The sequence below is a fragment of the Orbicella faveolata genome, unplaced genomic scaffold, assembly GCF_042242905.1.
Source record: "Orbicella faveolata isolate gen_17 unplaced genomic scaffold, um_ofav_v1 contig_5, whole genome shotgun sequence".
Taxonomy (NCBI): domain Eukaryota; kingdom Metazoa; phylum Cnidaria; class Anthozoa; order Scleractinia; family Merulinidae; genus Orbicella; species Orbicella faveolata.
In genome coordinates this window covers 144,311-160,000 of record NW_028301580.1, presented here as the reverse complement: position 1 = coordinate 160,000, position 15,690 = coordinate 144,311, and the positions used below count along the sequence as shown (strand labels likewise).

General features: G+C 40.2%; 1 protein-coding gene and 2 pseudogenes across 1 annotated transcript in view; 1 reads left to right on the top strand and 2 right to left on the bottom strand.

Annotated features, from left to right (window-relative positions):
* LOC149095612 (uncharacterized) overlaps window positions 1-3,754 on the top strand; it is a 9,984-nt gene extending 6,230 nt beyond the window's left edge. The window contains exons 9-10 of the mRNA XM_089281839.1: window positions 1,816-1,914; window positions 3,168-3,754. Coding sequence (XP_089137965.1) covers window positions 1,816-1,914; window positions 3,168-3,259 — 191 coding nt within the window. The 3' untranslated portion in view covers window positions 3,260-3,754. The remainder of the gene's footprint in view (window positions 1-1,815; window positions 1,915-3,167) is intronic.
* A 4,153-nt stretch (window positions 3,755-7,907) lies between these two features.
* LOC149095611 (uncharacterized) lies at window positions 7,908-9,771 on the bottom strand (annotated as a pseudogene).
* Window positions 9,772-13,012: 3,241 nt separating this feature from the next.
* LOC149095610 (uncharacterized) lies at window positions 13,013-14,611 on the bottom strand (annotated as a pseudogene).
* Between the last annotated feature and the right edge of the window lie 1,079 nt (window positions 14,612-15,690).

Here is a 15,690-nt window from a genome sequence, read left to right as displayed (position 1 = left end):
ATTTTGTTTCACTGTAATGGCCCCGTTTCACTCTTTTAGCCCCTGCAAATTATCAAAAGTGCAAAGAAACACTTACCGACAGTTTGCTGCGAGGAAAAGCATTTGGAAAATTAAACGAAAGTAAGTTGGTCTTATTGTCTAGAGGATAGAGCATCTGGGGAGAAATAAAAATTAACAAATCGAATGTGGTTTAACGTCGTCTGTACTCTTATCGACAACGATATGCGTCATCACAGTGGTCAAAATGTTGTGCGCCGAGTGAGTCCTCAACAAATTTTGACCAAAGTGATGACGATAAGAGTACAAACAACGCTTAATCACATTCGATTTGTTTTTTTACCCCAATATCAACGTCAAAGAAAAGAGCGTGGCACTTCGGTCACACTTAATGCGACCAAAGGACACTGTCGACCCGGCTAAACAGGATGGCGTTCTCTACAGGATTCCCTGTGAGTGCGGCAAAGTCTATATCGGGGAAACAGGAAGATCTATGCAGGAGAGGATTAAAGAACACGACAGGGATATACGACTCGCCCGTACCCAGATCTCCGCAGTTTCTGAAGACACCCACGAGGCCGGCCACTATCCTATCTGGAATGAGGTCGAGTTTATTGATCGAGATCCTCACTGGTACACACGTAGGGTCAAGGAGGCTATTCACTTAAGACTTCACCCTAATAACATCAACATGGATAGTGGAATTGAAATTCCTGAAGTATGGATGCCCACGATCAAAATAAGTAACAGCAGGAGAACGGTACAATAGAGCACCGCTTAGGGAACAGCTACTTACCGGAACAACGGAACAATAGGGGGATCGAAATGCACCAATCACAGCCGACTTTTGTGATATAAATGATACCGTACAATCACTCGACCTTATGGCCTGAAGAAGACTAGTAGTAAGCAGTCGAAACGTCGCGATCTACATCTCAAGTGACTACATCGTGAGTCAAACGATAATACTCTTTATTATTGCATCTACCACGATGAATAACAACAACCTTTTCCTCGACAGGATCATGTGTTTTTTCCCCCGAAAAAAAATTACTACTAGATCAAATTTTACTTCAAAACAGTGAAGAAACGCCTCTCCACGAATGTGCCTCTGCCTACCCTATATACCAATTCAGTTTGTTTTTAAGAAAGTCAATCACAACTGTTATGTTTTGAGAATTTTGTAGAACAGAATTTTCAAACGACGTCACGGCAACCATATCCCTGTCCCAAAACAATGAAACGGCGGCCATATTGGTGTACCAAACCAACCCGGTGGGGGTCGAACTCTTTTCCTTATGTAAACACCTTTATTTGTTCCAATAAGTTTGCATTCTGGCGCGTGAGTGAAAACGCTCTGATTTTCATTGGAGATCTGGATGAAGGCTCTGAAATTATGGATAAATGCGGTTCCGGCGAGAAATGTGTGAACGTGCAGGGAGGGTACTCTTGCGAGTGTAAACAGGGATACGTTAAGAAGGACGGAGTTTGCGTGAAGGGTAAGCTTTTGATGAAAGAATCCATGATTTGCACTTTGAAGGAACTGCGGGACCATAGACGAACACAAGTTTGTTATTCTGCGAATATGCTGTTTTGAAATTTACTTGTATGTATATTGGACTACAGCTTTCACAATTCACTGCATCATGGATCCTTGCGCGCCGTTGCATCTCTTGCCATCATAATTGCCTATGGCTTAGTTTTTCCGGCAAAAAGAGTTCCATAAGTACTTTGGTATAATTACTTTGGCATAAGTACTAAAGTACGTTAAGTACTTCCCCAAAAGTACTTAAATTTCCTTAACTGTTTCAATTTTAGAATGCAAGTGCAAAAAACATGAAGTATGCTATGAAGGAAAGTGTAAATGCAAGAAGGCATACAAGAAGAACAAAGAAGGACACTGCGTTGCTCGAATCGGTAAGTTCTGTATGGTCAGTAATTGCACAAAACCAAGAACGTAGTAAACTTGAAGCAAGCAGTCTAAAATTCTTTATGTCATATCTCGCATCCTTGCATACGGTGGCCGTGCTCGCAGTACGAGCGGTAGTCAAAACCGAACAGTTCTACCGAAAAGACATGATGACAGTCCAGTCTTTTTCCTCGCAGCTAACAAAAATAAAGACAATGATAAAGTTGCTTTGACCTCTTCTGATACTTATCTCGAGAAATGTGAGTTTATTTGACGAGGAACAACGTGTTTTGGTTCAAAACACAGCTATTATCCTACCTTTTGACAATCGACGTTCGACGAGCGAGTCGCCGGACGCGGACGACCCATTTTTGGCGCATTTTGAAAGTTTGGAGACACAAAATGTTTCATATTTTTCACTTTTTGCAATCTGATATCGTTTGCGGAATTATAAATTCCTTTTCGTTAACATTAAATGCCGTCTATAGTGAAAAAAATTTCACGACTTCAATGCCTTTGTTGATAACATACATTTGACGTCAGGACAGCACTTTTTTTTTTTCGCCTGCTGAATCCTGATTGGTCGATTCAAATTTCATATGCACAAGCCCTATGCAAGGCAATCATTTTAGTAAAATCCAATATACCCTTTAACTCTAAAGGAAATCTTTCCCATCGTTCTCTCCAATGAAGATACCGGCCTATTAAAAGCCGCTGTGCTTTAAAGGAGACCAGTAACAAGATAGATGGTTTTTTGCATTTCGCATTTAACCATGCCATGAGATTTTGTCGAGTATCGCTTCTATTTCAAAATCATTATATTTAGCCAATGAAACGAATTGTAAACCCGCTATCGATCAATAAATCATAAAGGCTATTTTGGTGGTCTTTTTAATTTGTCAAACCTTAAGCATTTAAGAAATACTGAAAAACACTGAGTTTACACAGCTTGAGGCCTTTTGGCGGTCCCGAAAAGTTTTCGCACCCAGAAAGCCGTCGCAAAATCTCAAACCTTATGATTACTACATCTACGATCTCTTTGCTTTTAGACACAGATTAATTAAAAATGGCTTTGCAGACCCGAAAAAAGATTCCAGGACTTTCGAGAAACGGGCCGTCTGCAAATTATGGGAAAAATCATTTGAATTCTCCCAACTCACATTTTTGTTTTAATACTCTATTCTGATACTGGAGTAATAGGAACTAAGATGAGTCATCAAATTTTCCATGACTGATTTTCGTTTTCTTTTTCCTTATTTAGGTAAAGGACTCCAGGGAGGCTCCGCCCAGGTCAGCGGCTACCTAAGGACCTTTATTCTTGGTGTGCTTGGGAGCCTGGCCCTCACAGCATAAATGGAACTGCTCTGGCTTCTTGCTTAGCTGTTGCTAACTGCAATCTTTTGAATTCTTATTAATTGAAATAATATCTGTAAACTTGCCACAAGTTAAAGTCTTTACACGCTTAATTCGATGATTTATGAGCTGGATCTCAGTAACTCAATTAAAATCTGTTTTGATGTCACAAAAGACTTGTAAGGCCTACAAATTTCTGCAATACTTGTTAAGCTCAAACAGGAAAAACACTATTTATTTTTAAGACAAAACATCTACATATTGAATAAAAGACTTGTATATGACAAATTTCTCAAGTCTCTGTTTGGCTCATGAACGATATGGAAATATTTTATATTGCTATACTGTTTGTTTACAAATATTTTCATGGCTGTTTACAAATAATTTCATTGCATGAGTTTAGTTTCCGTGTTTTTAACCAAAGGAAACGTCTGTTTCAAACTAGCATTTGGTTTTTTAAAGTGTATTTATGCAATTAAAAGTCTCTCTTCGAAAGTTTGGGTCTGCAGATGTGTTTCGCACCAATCCGCAAAACGAAAAGTTGTGAGACTGTGGCGAGTTTCTAAAGCCAGTGTTGAGGTGCGTCGGCGTGCAAGTTGAACACTAAGTTGATTAAGCTACAGTGGTAAAGGTCGTAAAGTAACCATGGTAACATGTTTCTGAAGCCGACTTTTCGAGAGTTAGCCATTTGTCACAGGAAATCAGCCTCTTTTCCAGGCTCTCTCTCCTGTGTCTCACCAGTCGTTATAAGAGGCAGAGGAGAAAAAGCCTAGGAACTAGGTTAACCCTTTCAAGCCCAAAGGTACACCAAGAAAATGTCGTTTTTAAGCCTTAAGTCAGTTTTTTGGCTGCCATGACGCTAAATGGGCCTTAGTTTTACTGAAAAAACGATTTTTTTCCCCAAACGGATAGATTTCTCTAAGATTAGGTACAAAAATGTAGAATATTTCAATTTGGTGCATGCGCATAAGCCAAAATTTGGACTTTTCTGCGATTGCCTGCTCGAAACTTTTTTCTGACCTTTTTCCTTTCCTTTTTCTCGGGACTTTTACTCTCGCTACCTTTTGCGTTTCATATTCTTTCGGGCTGTCCTAAAAAGTTGGGTGTAAATTAAGAGCAAAGCCTGGAAATGGGACCTTGATCAATTATAGGTATAATGGGCCATTTTACCACCATTTTTGCACCAAAACTGATAACGTTGTTTTTATATTTGCTACGTCAAAATGCCATCTATTTCCAAAAGCGACTGTTGCGCAGGTAGATCTATCCTAGCTTTACCATCTGCTTATCAAGGATATCTGATGACATTTAAATTGATGACGTCACAAGTGGTACAAGGGGCACGACCATTAAGTGGCAATAGTTGAGGTCACACCACGCACTTTTGCCCGAGAGAAAACTGATTTACCTAGGGAAAATTTACCTGAGTCCACCCGAGCTAAATTTATCTTGGGTTTCATTTTCCCCAGGTGAAAAGGTCACACTGAAGGAAATCACATCTAGGTATTTACAAGGGATTGTGAAGTGGAAAGAATTTCGCTCGATGGTGATTGAACTACGCTCGACGTTGAAGGAATTTCGCTAACTGGTGGAGCGGTGCTTGGTCAAGTTGAATGAAGTGAAGTTGGCGGGGTGAATTGATTTTGTAGGAACATTCCACTAGGCCCTGAATCCTGTTATTTAGCCGATTGAAAAGAAAGCTATTATAGATCGGGTCCGGTTCGTCTCCATGAGTATACTGGTTTCTGAAACGAAATATTATAAGCCGATTAATAAAAGCTATAGCAAACAAGGAAACTAAATCTTGAGAAAACTCAGCCAAATGAAACGTGTACTGATTGCAAATGATTCAGACTTACACGCTCGATCTAAACCACGCCATCTTCCTCTGACCCACGCCGACACGCACGCGACAAAAGCGACAAAAGACTTGCACGTCGATCTTTTTCAAGTAAAACGTGACGCGATAAAATCAGATCTGTCATCAGCGCGTTTGCCGATAAGCATCTATTGGCTAACTACGCTGGGATTTCAGTTTACTCCTTCAAATCATGTAGGGTAACTGTCAAGGGAAATTCTATTGTTCTCTTGACATATTCAAGGTTGAATGGACAAAATTTTCTCTAGGAAATTTAACTGGGAAAAGTCGGTCACACTTCTAAACTTAACTTTCCTTAGGTAAAACTGTCAGCAAGTCAAGTTTACCTAGGGCAAAAGTGCGCAGTATGACCACAGCTAATATATGGCTACTTGGGCGTCAAAGGGTTAAAAGGGGCAGGATTACGTCACATGCTCAAGACTTTGAGCATATGTCGTATTCATTAAGATATATGCTCAACATTTTGGTCGCGGTTGAAAGGAATGACTCGAAAGGACCTCATTAAATATTCAAAACAATGACGTCAGACGATGCGTCCCAAAGAAGTAGTTTTTTTGAAGGAAGAAAACACCACTGATTTGATAACTAATTACAAAGGATGGTTAAAACTGATGAAGGTTGGTGGATTACAGAAGGACAAATTTGGAAATATTGGCCAGCTTTATTAAGATGCATCACCCATGACATAGCCCCTTTAAACTTAAGTGAACTTTAGTTCACCCCTCGTACGATGTAGGTCGGTAAACGTGTGTAACTGGTAACACACAATGAAAAAAGCCCTCAGTTATTTTTTGTCCTTGAAAAAGAAGCGTTTGTCAACATAAATAAATAACTTCACCGTAAAGATTAAGTCAAAAGGAATCGCTGTGTGGAGTATTAAAGCTACATTCCTTTCTAGGTACTAGAGTAAATTACATGGAAATGTATTATCTAAAAATCATAAAAATGAGGCAAGGCAGGCCGTGGTGATTTTTTTTCCATACAAATCTTGTAAATTTAAATAAGTCACACTTTACCATTTTAAACAAGTACCGAAATGTCTCAGTGTAGTGTATTATGTCACTTCTTTTTGATGTTACCCGGTGCGTGGTTGTAGAAACTTGCCCAGATAACAGATGTCAATGGCAGCCATTTTGCATAAGGTTCAAGAGATCCTTTATCACTTGAAGGCAGTCAAAATTTGTTTTTACTTCTTTTTTTTTTTTCTTTCTGTATAAAGATCTCAGAAAACACGGAGAGAAGAAGAAAAAGGGCCTCTGAGAAACTCAGGGCTGACATTACAAATGGAAAGGCGAGGGCAGAAAACCGGGTATATATTGAATTTTCACGGGATTCCTACAACGCTAGTCATTTTTAGGACAGGTATGTCTCTTTGTTAAAGGCCAAAACAAGTGGAAGGGCATCGCCCGACCGCTACATTTTGTCACAGAATACACGAAAAATGAATCCTGGAGTAAACAAAATTCTGCTTTTGGGTTACAGGTGGCTGGAATATCTCAAAGAATCGACCCAAGAATATTGGAAAGAATACAAGCTTTAGCCTGGGATGGTTTCCGTGATGTAAACGAGATGAAACGCCACATCCATGTGTATGTGAAGAATAGTCTATTTCCGGAAAGCGCGCCTCCCCCTAAGTCTAAAAAACGCTTCTGCCCTTGCAAGAGCACCATAAAAAATCACATGTGCAATGCAGTTATCAAACAGCGTTTGGCAAAGGTTGACCAGGCGAGCGTCATTGAAAAAATCAAAGTTTAGCGAGCTGAAAACGAGGGAGATTTTTTCGAATTTCGTCTCTCTGTTGACCCAGAATTCAAGGATGCCGCTGTGGACAGTGAAGGCAGTGTTGAAGAAGGCGAACTGGAAGACGACGATCTGGAGGAAATGAAAGTGGACGATAGCACCTTGAATAAAGGCCTGCTATTCGTCCACCGGACGAGCTGCCAACGACGTTTCCTTAACAGATACGGGAATGAGCTGTCCCTTTTAGGGAAATTTTCAACGATTAAAGTTTTGAAAATTTCTGTAAGATATGGTAGAATGCCCCTTTGATGGGAAATCGGGAGATAGTTTACGATAAACATAAATAAGGCTATGATCGCTGATGCCAATATGAGAGACAGCGGAGCAGATTACCCTGTCAACATAGTTCGTATAGATTAAGTCAATTAATGTTGATGAGGATTCAGTTATACGGGTCGGTTCAGTGATGAGTTGTTGGAGCCCATATAAATCAGATATTTCACATAAACGACGAGTATTCGTATCATAATGGGGAGAGGCCAAATTGCAGTTAAAATCGTCTACTAAGTAATATTCAAAGCCAAGGGAATCTAATTTACCGACAAGTGATTCATAATACGAAAATGACTCTATCGAGGAACAAGGAGGTCTGTACCAAGTGATTACAAAAAATGGCTTTGAATTGGGTTTACGAATTTCTAGACATAAATTTTCAAGGTTAACTACATTCAAATCAGAACGAACCACAAAATTAATCGAAGTTTCTAAGTAGAAGCACACACCTCCACCATTTCTATCTTTATCGCGACGAATTAATTCATAGCCTGGAATATGGAGCTCACAACTTTTGATAGATTCATCAAGTTTGATTTCGTTAAGTGAGAGAATATGAATAGAATAATCATCAAGAAGAATTCTAAGTTCATCAATATGCTTTGTAAGACTATTGATATTTAAACCGGCAATTTTAAAACCGCGTCCAGGCGGTAAAGAATAAGAGATATTTGAAAAAGTGGCCGTTGGGGAAGAGGTATGATTATTTTCATTAATTAAAACAGGATCCAACAAATTTGTTGAAACATTAGACTCGACATTCATGGAACTCGGGGATCAATTATTCCTTAAAAAATGTATAAAATTTCTTTGCAACAGTTCGTTACCTTCTTTATTTAAGTGGAGTCCGCCTTTGTTAAGTTCCTTTGAGGTAATGTTTGAGTGGCTTACGTGTTTCCAATCGTTTTGCTTACAAAATTGCTTCAGGCGTCGGTTAACAGCTTTGACTGCATCACCGTAGGCATCGTTCCTTGTTGTTAGATCAGATACGATTATCTCTGCCTCACACGCACCCTCAATTTCTCTGGCTAAGTTACAATAGCATCCGCGACGTCATTCGGCGGAGAAGATCTCAAATGATTGGTGCCCACATGCAAACAAATTTGGTCGGGGGATCTTTCAATCGTAGGAATAATTTGTGATTTCATGTCATGAATGTTAGCTCCAGGGAATGGCTTGACAACTACTCGGTGACCCACGGCTTTAGCAACTTTTATACCATGAACATTCTTTATGAGCGAGTCTCCGACAACAACTGTTATCCGCTCGTCATTCTGTGCTGAAGCCTCACTGTCGGTAGGGTTAGGCTTGTTGTTCGTGGAGGTATATTTAGATTTCGTTCCAGTTGAGGACCTTCTTTGTTTCTTGTTAACACCAGTTTTAACAGTTTTCCAGTCATTAATGTTCTCCTGAGACTCTTGATCCTTAATTTCATCTTGAATTAATGACTTTGAACTAAGCAAATTTGCCGATGATGGCGTATTATCCGAAATGTTCTCTCGGCTTTGTTGGTACAGATCTTTGGAAATAATTGAAGCAACGAGTTTTAAGGAATCTCGCTCCTCTTTTATACGGTCGTAACGTTCGCTCATGGCGGCCATCTGTGTACGTAAATAGTCGTTTTCTTCTTTAAACCTTTTGAACGGCGACTCCAAACCTGCTTCAGCAGGACGATCATCCGAGCAGGACATTTTTTGTTTGATGTCACGTATCTCAGATTTTAGATCTTCAATAAGAGGACTGAGACGATGATAACATGGACAATTTCTAACCTCGGGTTGATCATCATTAGTCTTGACAGCCTCGATGTCTTTAGCAACGCTCTTGTTGGTAGGACTCGGGCGAGAGTCCTCGTTCAAAATCGCTGCCTTCAGTCTCTCAGACAAAGCGGCTTTATTCCCTGCTTTAGTTAAACCTCGCATGTCAAGTTCAGACTTGAGTTCTTTAAGGCTAAGGTTTTTAAGTTCTTTTCCTTTTAGGGCTGTTCGAAGTAGTTGTTCGTTGTTACTCGTCCCACCATTGCCAGATTCAACAAGATATTCGCAGGGATGAGTATCTTACACAAGAAAACTGCCGTCATTCGTTGGATTAGTACATAACATTGAAATATCCGGCAAAGAAGATGACTTTCGCAACGTATTCGAGGAAGAAAATGAACTTTCTTTCGGAGCACATGTCAAACGTCTTGCCGCCATTATGCTAAATTTTTACTGCAGTCAGATAATGAAATACTTGTGTCAGAAATGTAAAAAAGTTGGGGGTCACCAACTTCGTTTCAGAGATAAAGTGTGCGGAAAACTACCCTGATTTTGAAAAATTGGCGCACGTAATTCAGCATGGTCTACAGGGGCTTATAGTTAAAAATTTCGAAGGTGAGTCAACGGAGGCAAACGATCTTAGTCATATTTTGTAGAAGTGGGTCTGTTGCGTAAATAATTCGAAATGTTACCAAGGTTTTCACAAAACTTAACCGTTCAAGAGGCATTTGGAACCGTCGCACAGAGAAACGAAGAGCTAAAGAGAACGGAATTTGATGGTGCATTTTGCAAAAAATTCAAACTTCTAGTCAATAGATTTTCTTAATTTTTTCGCTAAACATCGAAAATCGGTGGGAAAATGATCCATCAAAAGAAACAAAGGCATCACCGAACTTTCAAGATAGTTAAATTCAGGCAAAGCTATAGCAATGGCCATCTGCCCTATCATTGTTCATTTTATTACTTAGCGCGCGCTCTCATGTATGATATGGCGTGAGAATTTGTGTGCGCAGTAAGGATGAACAGAAACAATTAGCGTGAACGTCCTTTTAAAAGTAAACATCTAAGCTTGGCAAAAGTCAAAGGCTCTAAGTAGAGTTTTGATTGTTCACAATAATCTTCACATTGCCGAAAAAAAAGGAACTTGCACTGAACTCAAAGAAAATATTGCAGCTAAATTAATACTGCACAGGTCAGCTTATATACGCACAGATCGTTCATGATGGCTCAATACGAATTAGGTAGGACCAGCGAGCGCTATGTGCACGTATACGTGAGTACGTATATGTACGTATATGCTAAGTGTACGTATATCGAGTTATGGATGCACGTGGGAAGTTTGGAGAGCACAAAAGAAGCGTAAGAGTTGCTCGAGGCGACAGCCGAGAGCAACTCTAGCTTCTTGAGTGCTCTCCAAACTTCCCAAGTGCATCCATAACTCGATATACGCACAGCTAAAAGCATGAACCAATTTTTTTATAACATGGCGACAACAGCTTAGGCGGTAATACATGTTTATTTGTGATTGACTGCAAAGTTCTCACAATGCACGGTGAAGAAAACCAAAGGCCATTAGGATCCTAACACGCCACAATCAGATGAGCAACGGTTGAGCGAAAACGCTTAACTTGGTTTCTAAAATTGGCGATGAAAAATTCGCTTCTTCGAATTAATTATAATGAAAATGTAGGCAGGCAAAGTCAAAAATACTGGATGAAAATGTAGACAAACAAAGTCAAAATACTCACGTTTAAGTAAACATCTTAGCTTGGGAAAAGTTAAAAGCTCGAAGTAGAATTTGGATTGTTCAGAATAATCTTCACATTGCGGAAACTTAAACAAAAGGAACTTCCACTAAAGTCGACGGAAATTTTGCAGGTAAATTGAAACTGCACATGACATCTTATCAGACGCACGGCCGTGCTTACGTAGAGATTTTGTTCCTGATGGCTCAATAGAAATTAGGTAGGACTACCGCATGGTATGTTATAATTATTTATCTTTCATGAGACCTAAAACTGATCTTCATTGTGGTATTTACGATCGTAATTTTAGTGGGCTTCAAAATTTGTTTTTTTCTTTATTTATTACTATTTTTTTTATCTTCTGAGAGATCGTAGAAATATAATACTGTGTTTAACGTGGAACCATTTCACCACAAAGACAGCACCGCGACTCGTCTGATAAGTGTAGTTAAGGTGGCCGAACACAGTTTTCGCGCGCACTTTTGCCAATACGATTCAGCGCGCGCACAATGTCTGCAAAAGACAAACATGCCCTCGATTGAGCGATCATTTTATTTACTCAACATCCGCTCTCTGTGTTATTTTTCTCTATAATAGAACGCAGTGTATTGATAGTTCTAATCTTTTATTACAAAGATATGTTAGAAAAGGTAACAATGCAAGGAACCCAGCAGTTCTCAGCTTTTTCGTTGTTACCGAAAGAACTTAGTGAAATGCAGCGCATGAGTAGAAAGTCAAGAAATTACGATTGAATAGAAAATTGCTATCTCGGGAATATGCCTATTTCTCGAGAACCACTCATTAGAATTTCGCGAAATTTGGCACGAAAGTACTTTAGGAAATAAGTAACTGGAGTATCGAAAAAAACTGAACTTTAGCAAAGGAAATTCTAGATATTCCACTAAACCTTCAACAAGGGATAATTAAAGATCCCTCTGTTGAAAAATCAAAATGTTGTTGACTTGTGAGTATCGTTACAAGTTTGCTGCATGCAAAATATAAAGAAAATCTAATGACTAGATTTTCTACACATACGTCAGCTTAACGATTAAAAAACCAAAGCTTGTGTTGTTTACTTGGTTGCTGCCATTTTTGGCGACCGTGGGAACAAGGCTTTTATAGAAAAAGGTGAATCAAACACAGGTATCAAAAACTGTGTTCAGCCACCTTAAGCCGTGTTCAGCGGAGTTTGCACTTGGTTGGGTTACAGGTACGCAATACCCAGTGTTGCAATGATTTCTTTTCTTTTTTTTATCTTTTTTTTTTTCTTCCCCATCCAAGGTGATATCAGTCACTGCAGAACTCAGAACTCTGCCTAAAGTCTTTTCTTCTTATTTTCATCTTTTAATTTTCATATTTATTTATTCGAATTTGTCCATATTTATTCAAAGTATCTTATAAATTATAGGGAAACAGATCGTTCGAATTCTTCTCAATTCCCCTGTTCGTTTCTCGCCACAATAATTTTCTTCCGCACCCAACTGGACTTCGCAATAACTCCGATCAGCCGCGGCCATCCTAAAGGAGCTCAATGTTCAATCAACGCTACTAAACTAAACTTTAACGGTCGCCTGGATCACGCCAGCAACTAACGGCAACCCCAACTAACAACGGCAACCAATAAACAATGTCCTAAAATATATTTTTTAACGACCAAACAACGGCAGCTACCACATAAATTAAAGTGTTTCGTAGCAACCAGCACGTCACTACAAGTAAAAATATCTCGTCGTGTAGCTTAACTACAGCACCACACAACAGCCGTTCGCAGGACAACTATCTATACCAGAACAAAACGATCTGACCTGCACTTCAGCTGACTTTGGTCGTGCTTCGATCCCACTTCTGACACCAAATGCAACGCGCGCGAGCGACAACAACTTCCAATCAAAGAGTCCAACAGCCAACGGTTTAATTACTCGACATCCTCACGTTCAGCTTGCTTGTACACGGCAAGTCTACTCACACACACCGGCTACTACATAACGTGATTCTCTTATATGTCCTGTATTACGAGTACATTGCGCACTCTGTACTCGCCATATAACCGTCTCTTAGCCTTACAACTTGTGCGGACATACATTCAAATATAACCGCTATACATCTTAGCACGCGCACTTTAGTTCGTGCAACCACTATATCAATTTCATTACAGTATATTAAAATTTTATCTCCATGTGATAATCACAAAAGTTCCTATTTCTCACAGTCATTTTTATTCCAAGTATGTCCAAGGTGCGGGGCAGGGGCATTTGATAAACTGAAAATTTAAATGTCAAATGCATAGGGGAGGGGGGAGGGTTGGGGGGTGGGGGTGTCTGGGAGAGATTTTGAAGTGTTAAATTTATTGGAATATATCTACGTACATGTAATGCCAATACCGTTCAGTCAGATTTTTCTAAGCGGTACTGCTTAACGTTTTGCAGCGTCTTTGCTTCTGCTACATCTCCATTTTCTACCACTGTTTACTGCCAATGCTGGTACATTAACACATGCGGGATGATACCATGCTTTGCATTTGAAGCTGCCCTGGACATATTCACCTTTATCATATGGCAGTCTACATACGCAGTAAATAACAACAGCAGATTTGTTGCAGCTCAAATGAAAAGGTACCCTTCGTGTTGTTCTGGGAAATGGCACCATCGCTCCATTTTCTAGGCAGTTAACATAGTGTTGCCGCATAGATCCTTGATCATACCTTAGATGGGCAGGGTCCAAACCATGATCAGTTGCAAAGGCCAGTGAAAATAAGCCACAGTCATTGGCACCCACTTGTCTCTGGACCTTGTCTTTAATGAAATTGACTGTAGAAATGGGATACATCAGCATACGACAAGCGTGTCCTACTGGAATTAAATTGGGCTTTTGATACATGCTACCAAAGATTTTGACTGTTCCAGTGCCAGGTGTTGTTGCAATTGTACTAAGGCACACCAAGTGAGACACTGTGTTCAGAATCTGTACGAACTCTGATGTTGAAGGCACAACAACTGAACCTCTTATTGCTGGTTCATAACGGCCATCTACGTAAGGACAATCTCTCTTTAGAAGCAGTGCCCTACATGGATTTCTGAATCAGCAAGCCAGTAGTTCTCTTTTACGATGCTTGCTTTGCTTTCAGGGTAGAGAACAAGTTTATAATCAGGATCATCAGGACAGCAGTTTTTAATTTTGACCCATGAACGAGGATCAGGAGAATTATCGTCTATAATAATAGGACTGGTTGTGCTGGAAGGGACAGAGCTTGGAGCAGCTAGTGGTACTGAAGTGGGCGTTGCTGGTGCTACTGTAGTAGGAGTAGTTGGTGGTACTGCAGTAAGAGTAGCTGGTGCTACTGCAGTGGGAGTAGCTGGTGCTACTGCAGTGGGAGTAGCTGGTGGTGCTGAAGTGGGAGTAGCGGTTGGTGCTGCGGTGGGAGTAGCTGGTGGTACTGCAGTGGGAGTAACTGGTGGTACTGAAGTGGGAGTAGCTGGTGGTACTGCAGTGGGAGCAGCTCGTGGTACTACAGTGGGAGTAGCTGGTGGTACTGAAGTGGGAGTAGCTGGTGGTACTGCAGTGCGAGTGGCTGGTAATACTGCAGTGCAGTGGGTGTCGGGGTCTCCTGTAGGTTGGCTCTGCGGTTTTGGAGCAGCTTGAACGCCAGGGTTAACATTAGGTTTAGTACATGTAGTGGATTCAGCTTCCAGTACCCCAGTGGGAGTAGTTGAATTTGGTACAGGGTTAGGATCAGATGTAACTGGATCAGCTTTGTAATCTAAATCCATTGATACAGTTTCACTTTCAATAACACATTTACTCACACCCTTTTTGCCACGCTTAGGGACGGGTTGTCCTGCTGTCGCATCAACATTAACTTTAAACTTTCTTTTCATTATCTCGGCCCTTTCACCATGCCGTCCAGATAACGGGTTTCGGCTTTTCGCTGTTGGGATCTCCTTAAAGCTACTTGAACTTCCTGACTTGGAAGTATACTTGGAAGTATACTCGACTCGGATGTACTTGACTTGGATGTACTTGACTTGGAAGTACCCTTAGTTGGCGGCTTTTCTAAGACCAGGCCTTCTTCCTTCTGGGCAGCATTACTCAAGATATTAATACAATCATGTACAAGGCTGCACAATTCCTTCAAGCTTTCAGTGTCATCCACACTGATGTGAGTTAATGATATGACTTCTTTTGTGGGTTCTTTGCACTTTGTGTTCCACGTTTTACGTGATTTCAGTTTATCGGGAAGTTTTGAAGGCTCTTCATCGAAAATCACATTTGAGCCATGAACCTTGTTTTCCGGTATCGCATCTTCCGTTTCCTCTCCCTCATCAATTTTAGCAATTGGCTCTTTACGAAACACGACAACATGTTCCAAAGTTAACAAAGGAGATTCTCTGCAATGCGCAGGGAATTTGTCAAATCTCCAACCTTTGAAATACCTAAACACAGCTGAGAAAAGCTTTCAAGGAAGGCGGTGCTTCTCCCAATCAACGCATTCACAATGTGGCATTCTTTCATCGTCACCAAACGACAAGCAATACCAGCAACCCTGGGTGTTGGGATCCAAGCTTTTAACTTTAAATGTGCCTCGTTCTTCATCTCTCACTTGAATGCATTCTTGCCCTATCTCGACAGCTGAAGACAGCCTATCCAAGTAGTTATTGATAAGCGAGGGAGGACGGTCGTGGAGATAATGAGGCACATCAGCATTTTACTGGTGGTACTGACTGGAAGTCTAACATTGTTTTCGACATATCTGTTGCGAGTAAAACTACAGAAACGATTTTTTTTCTGAAACTCGAGGTAAATTTATTTAACCCAGCCGACACATAAATGAGTAATCATTAACTAATTGATAATCAATCAATCCTTAAATCAATGACAGGTCACTGGCTAATCAATTTATTATTCGTTTCTATCAGTTATTACTGATGCCACTTGTACTAATGTTTTTGATATATGCGCCTAAAAGGTGAAAACTGCTGG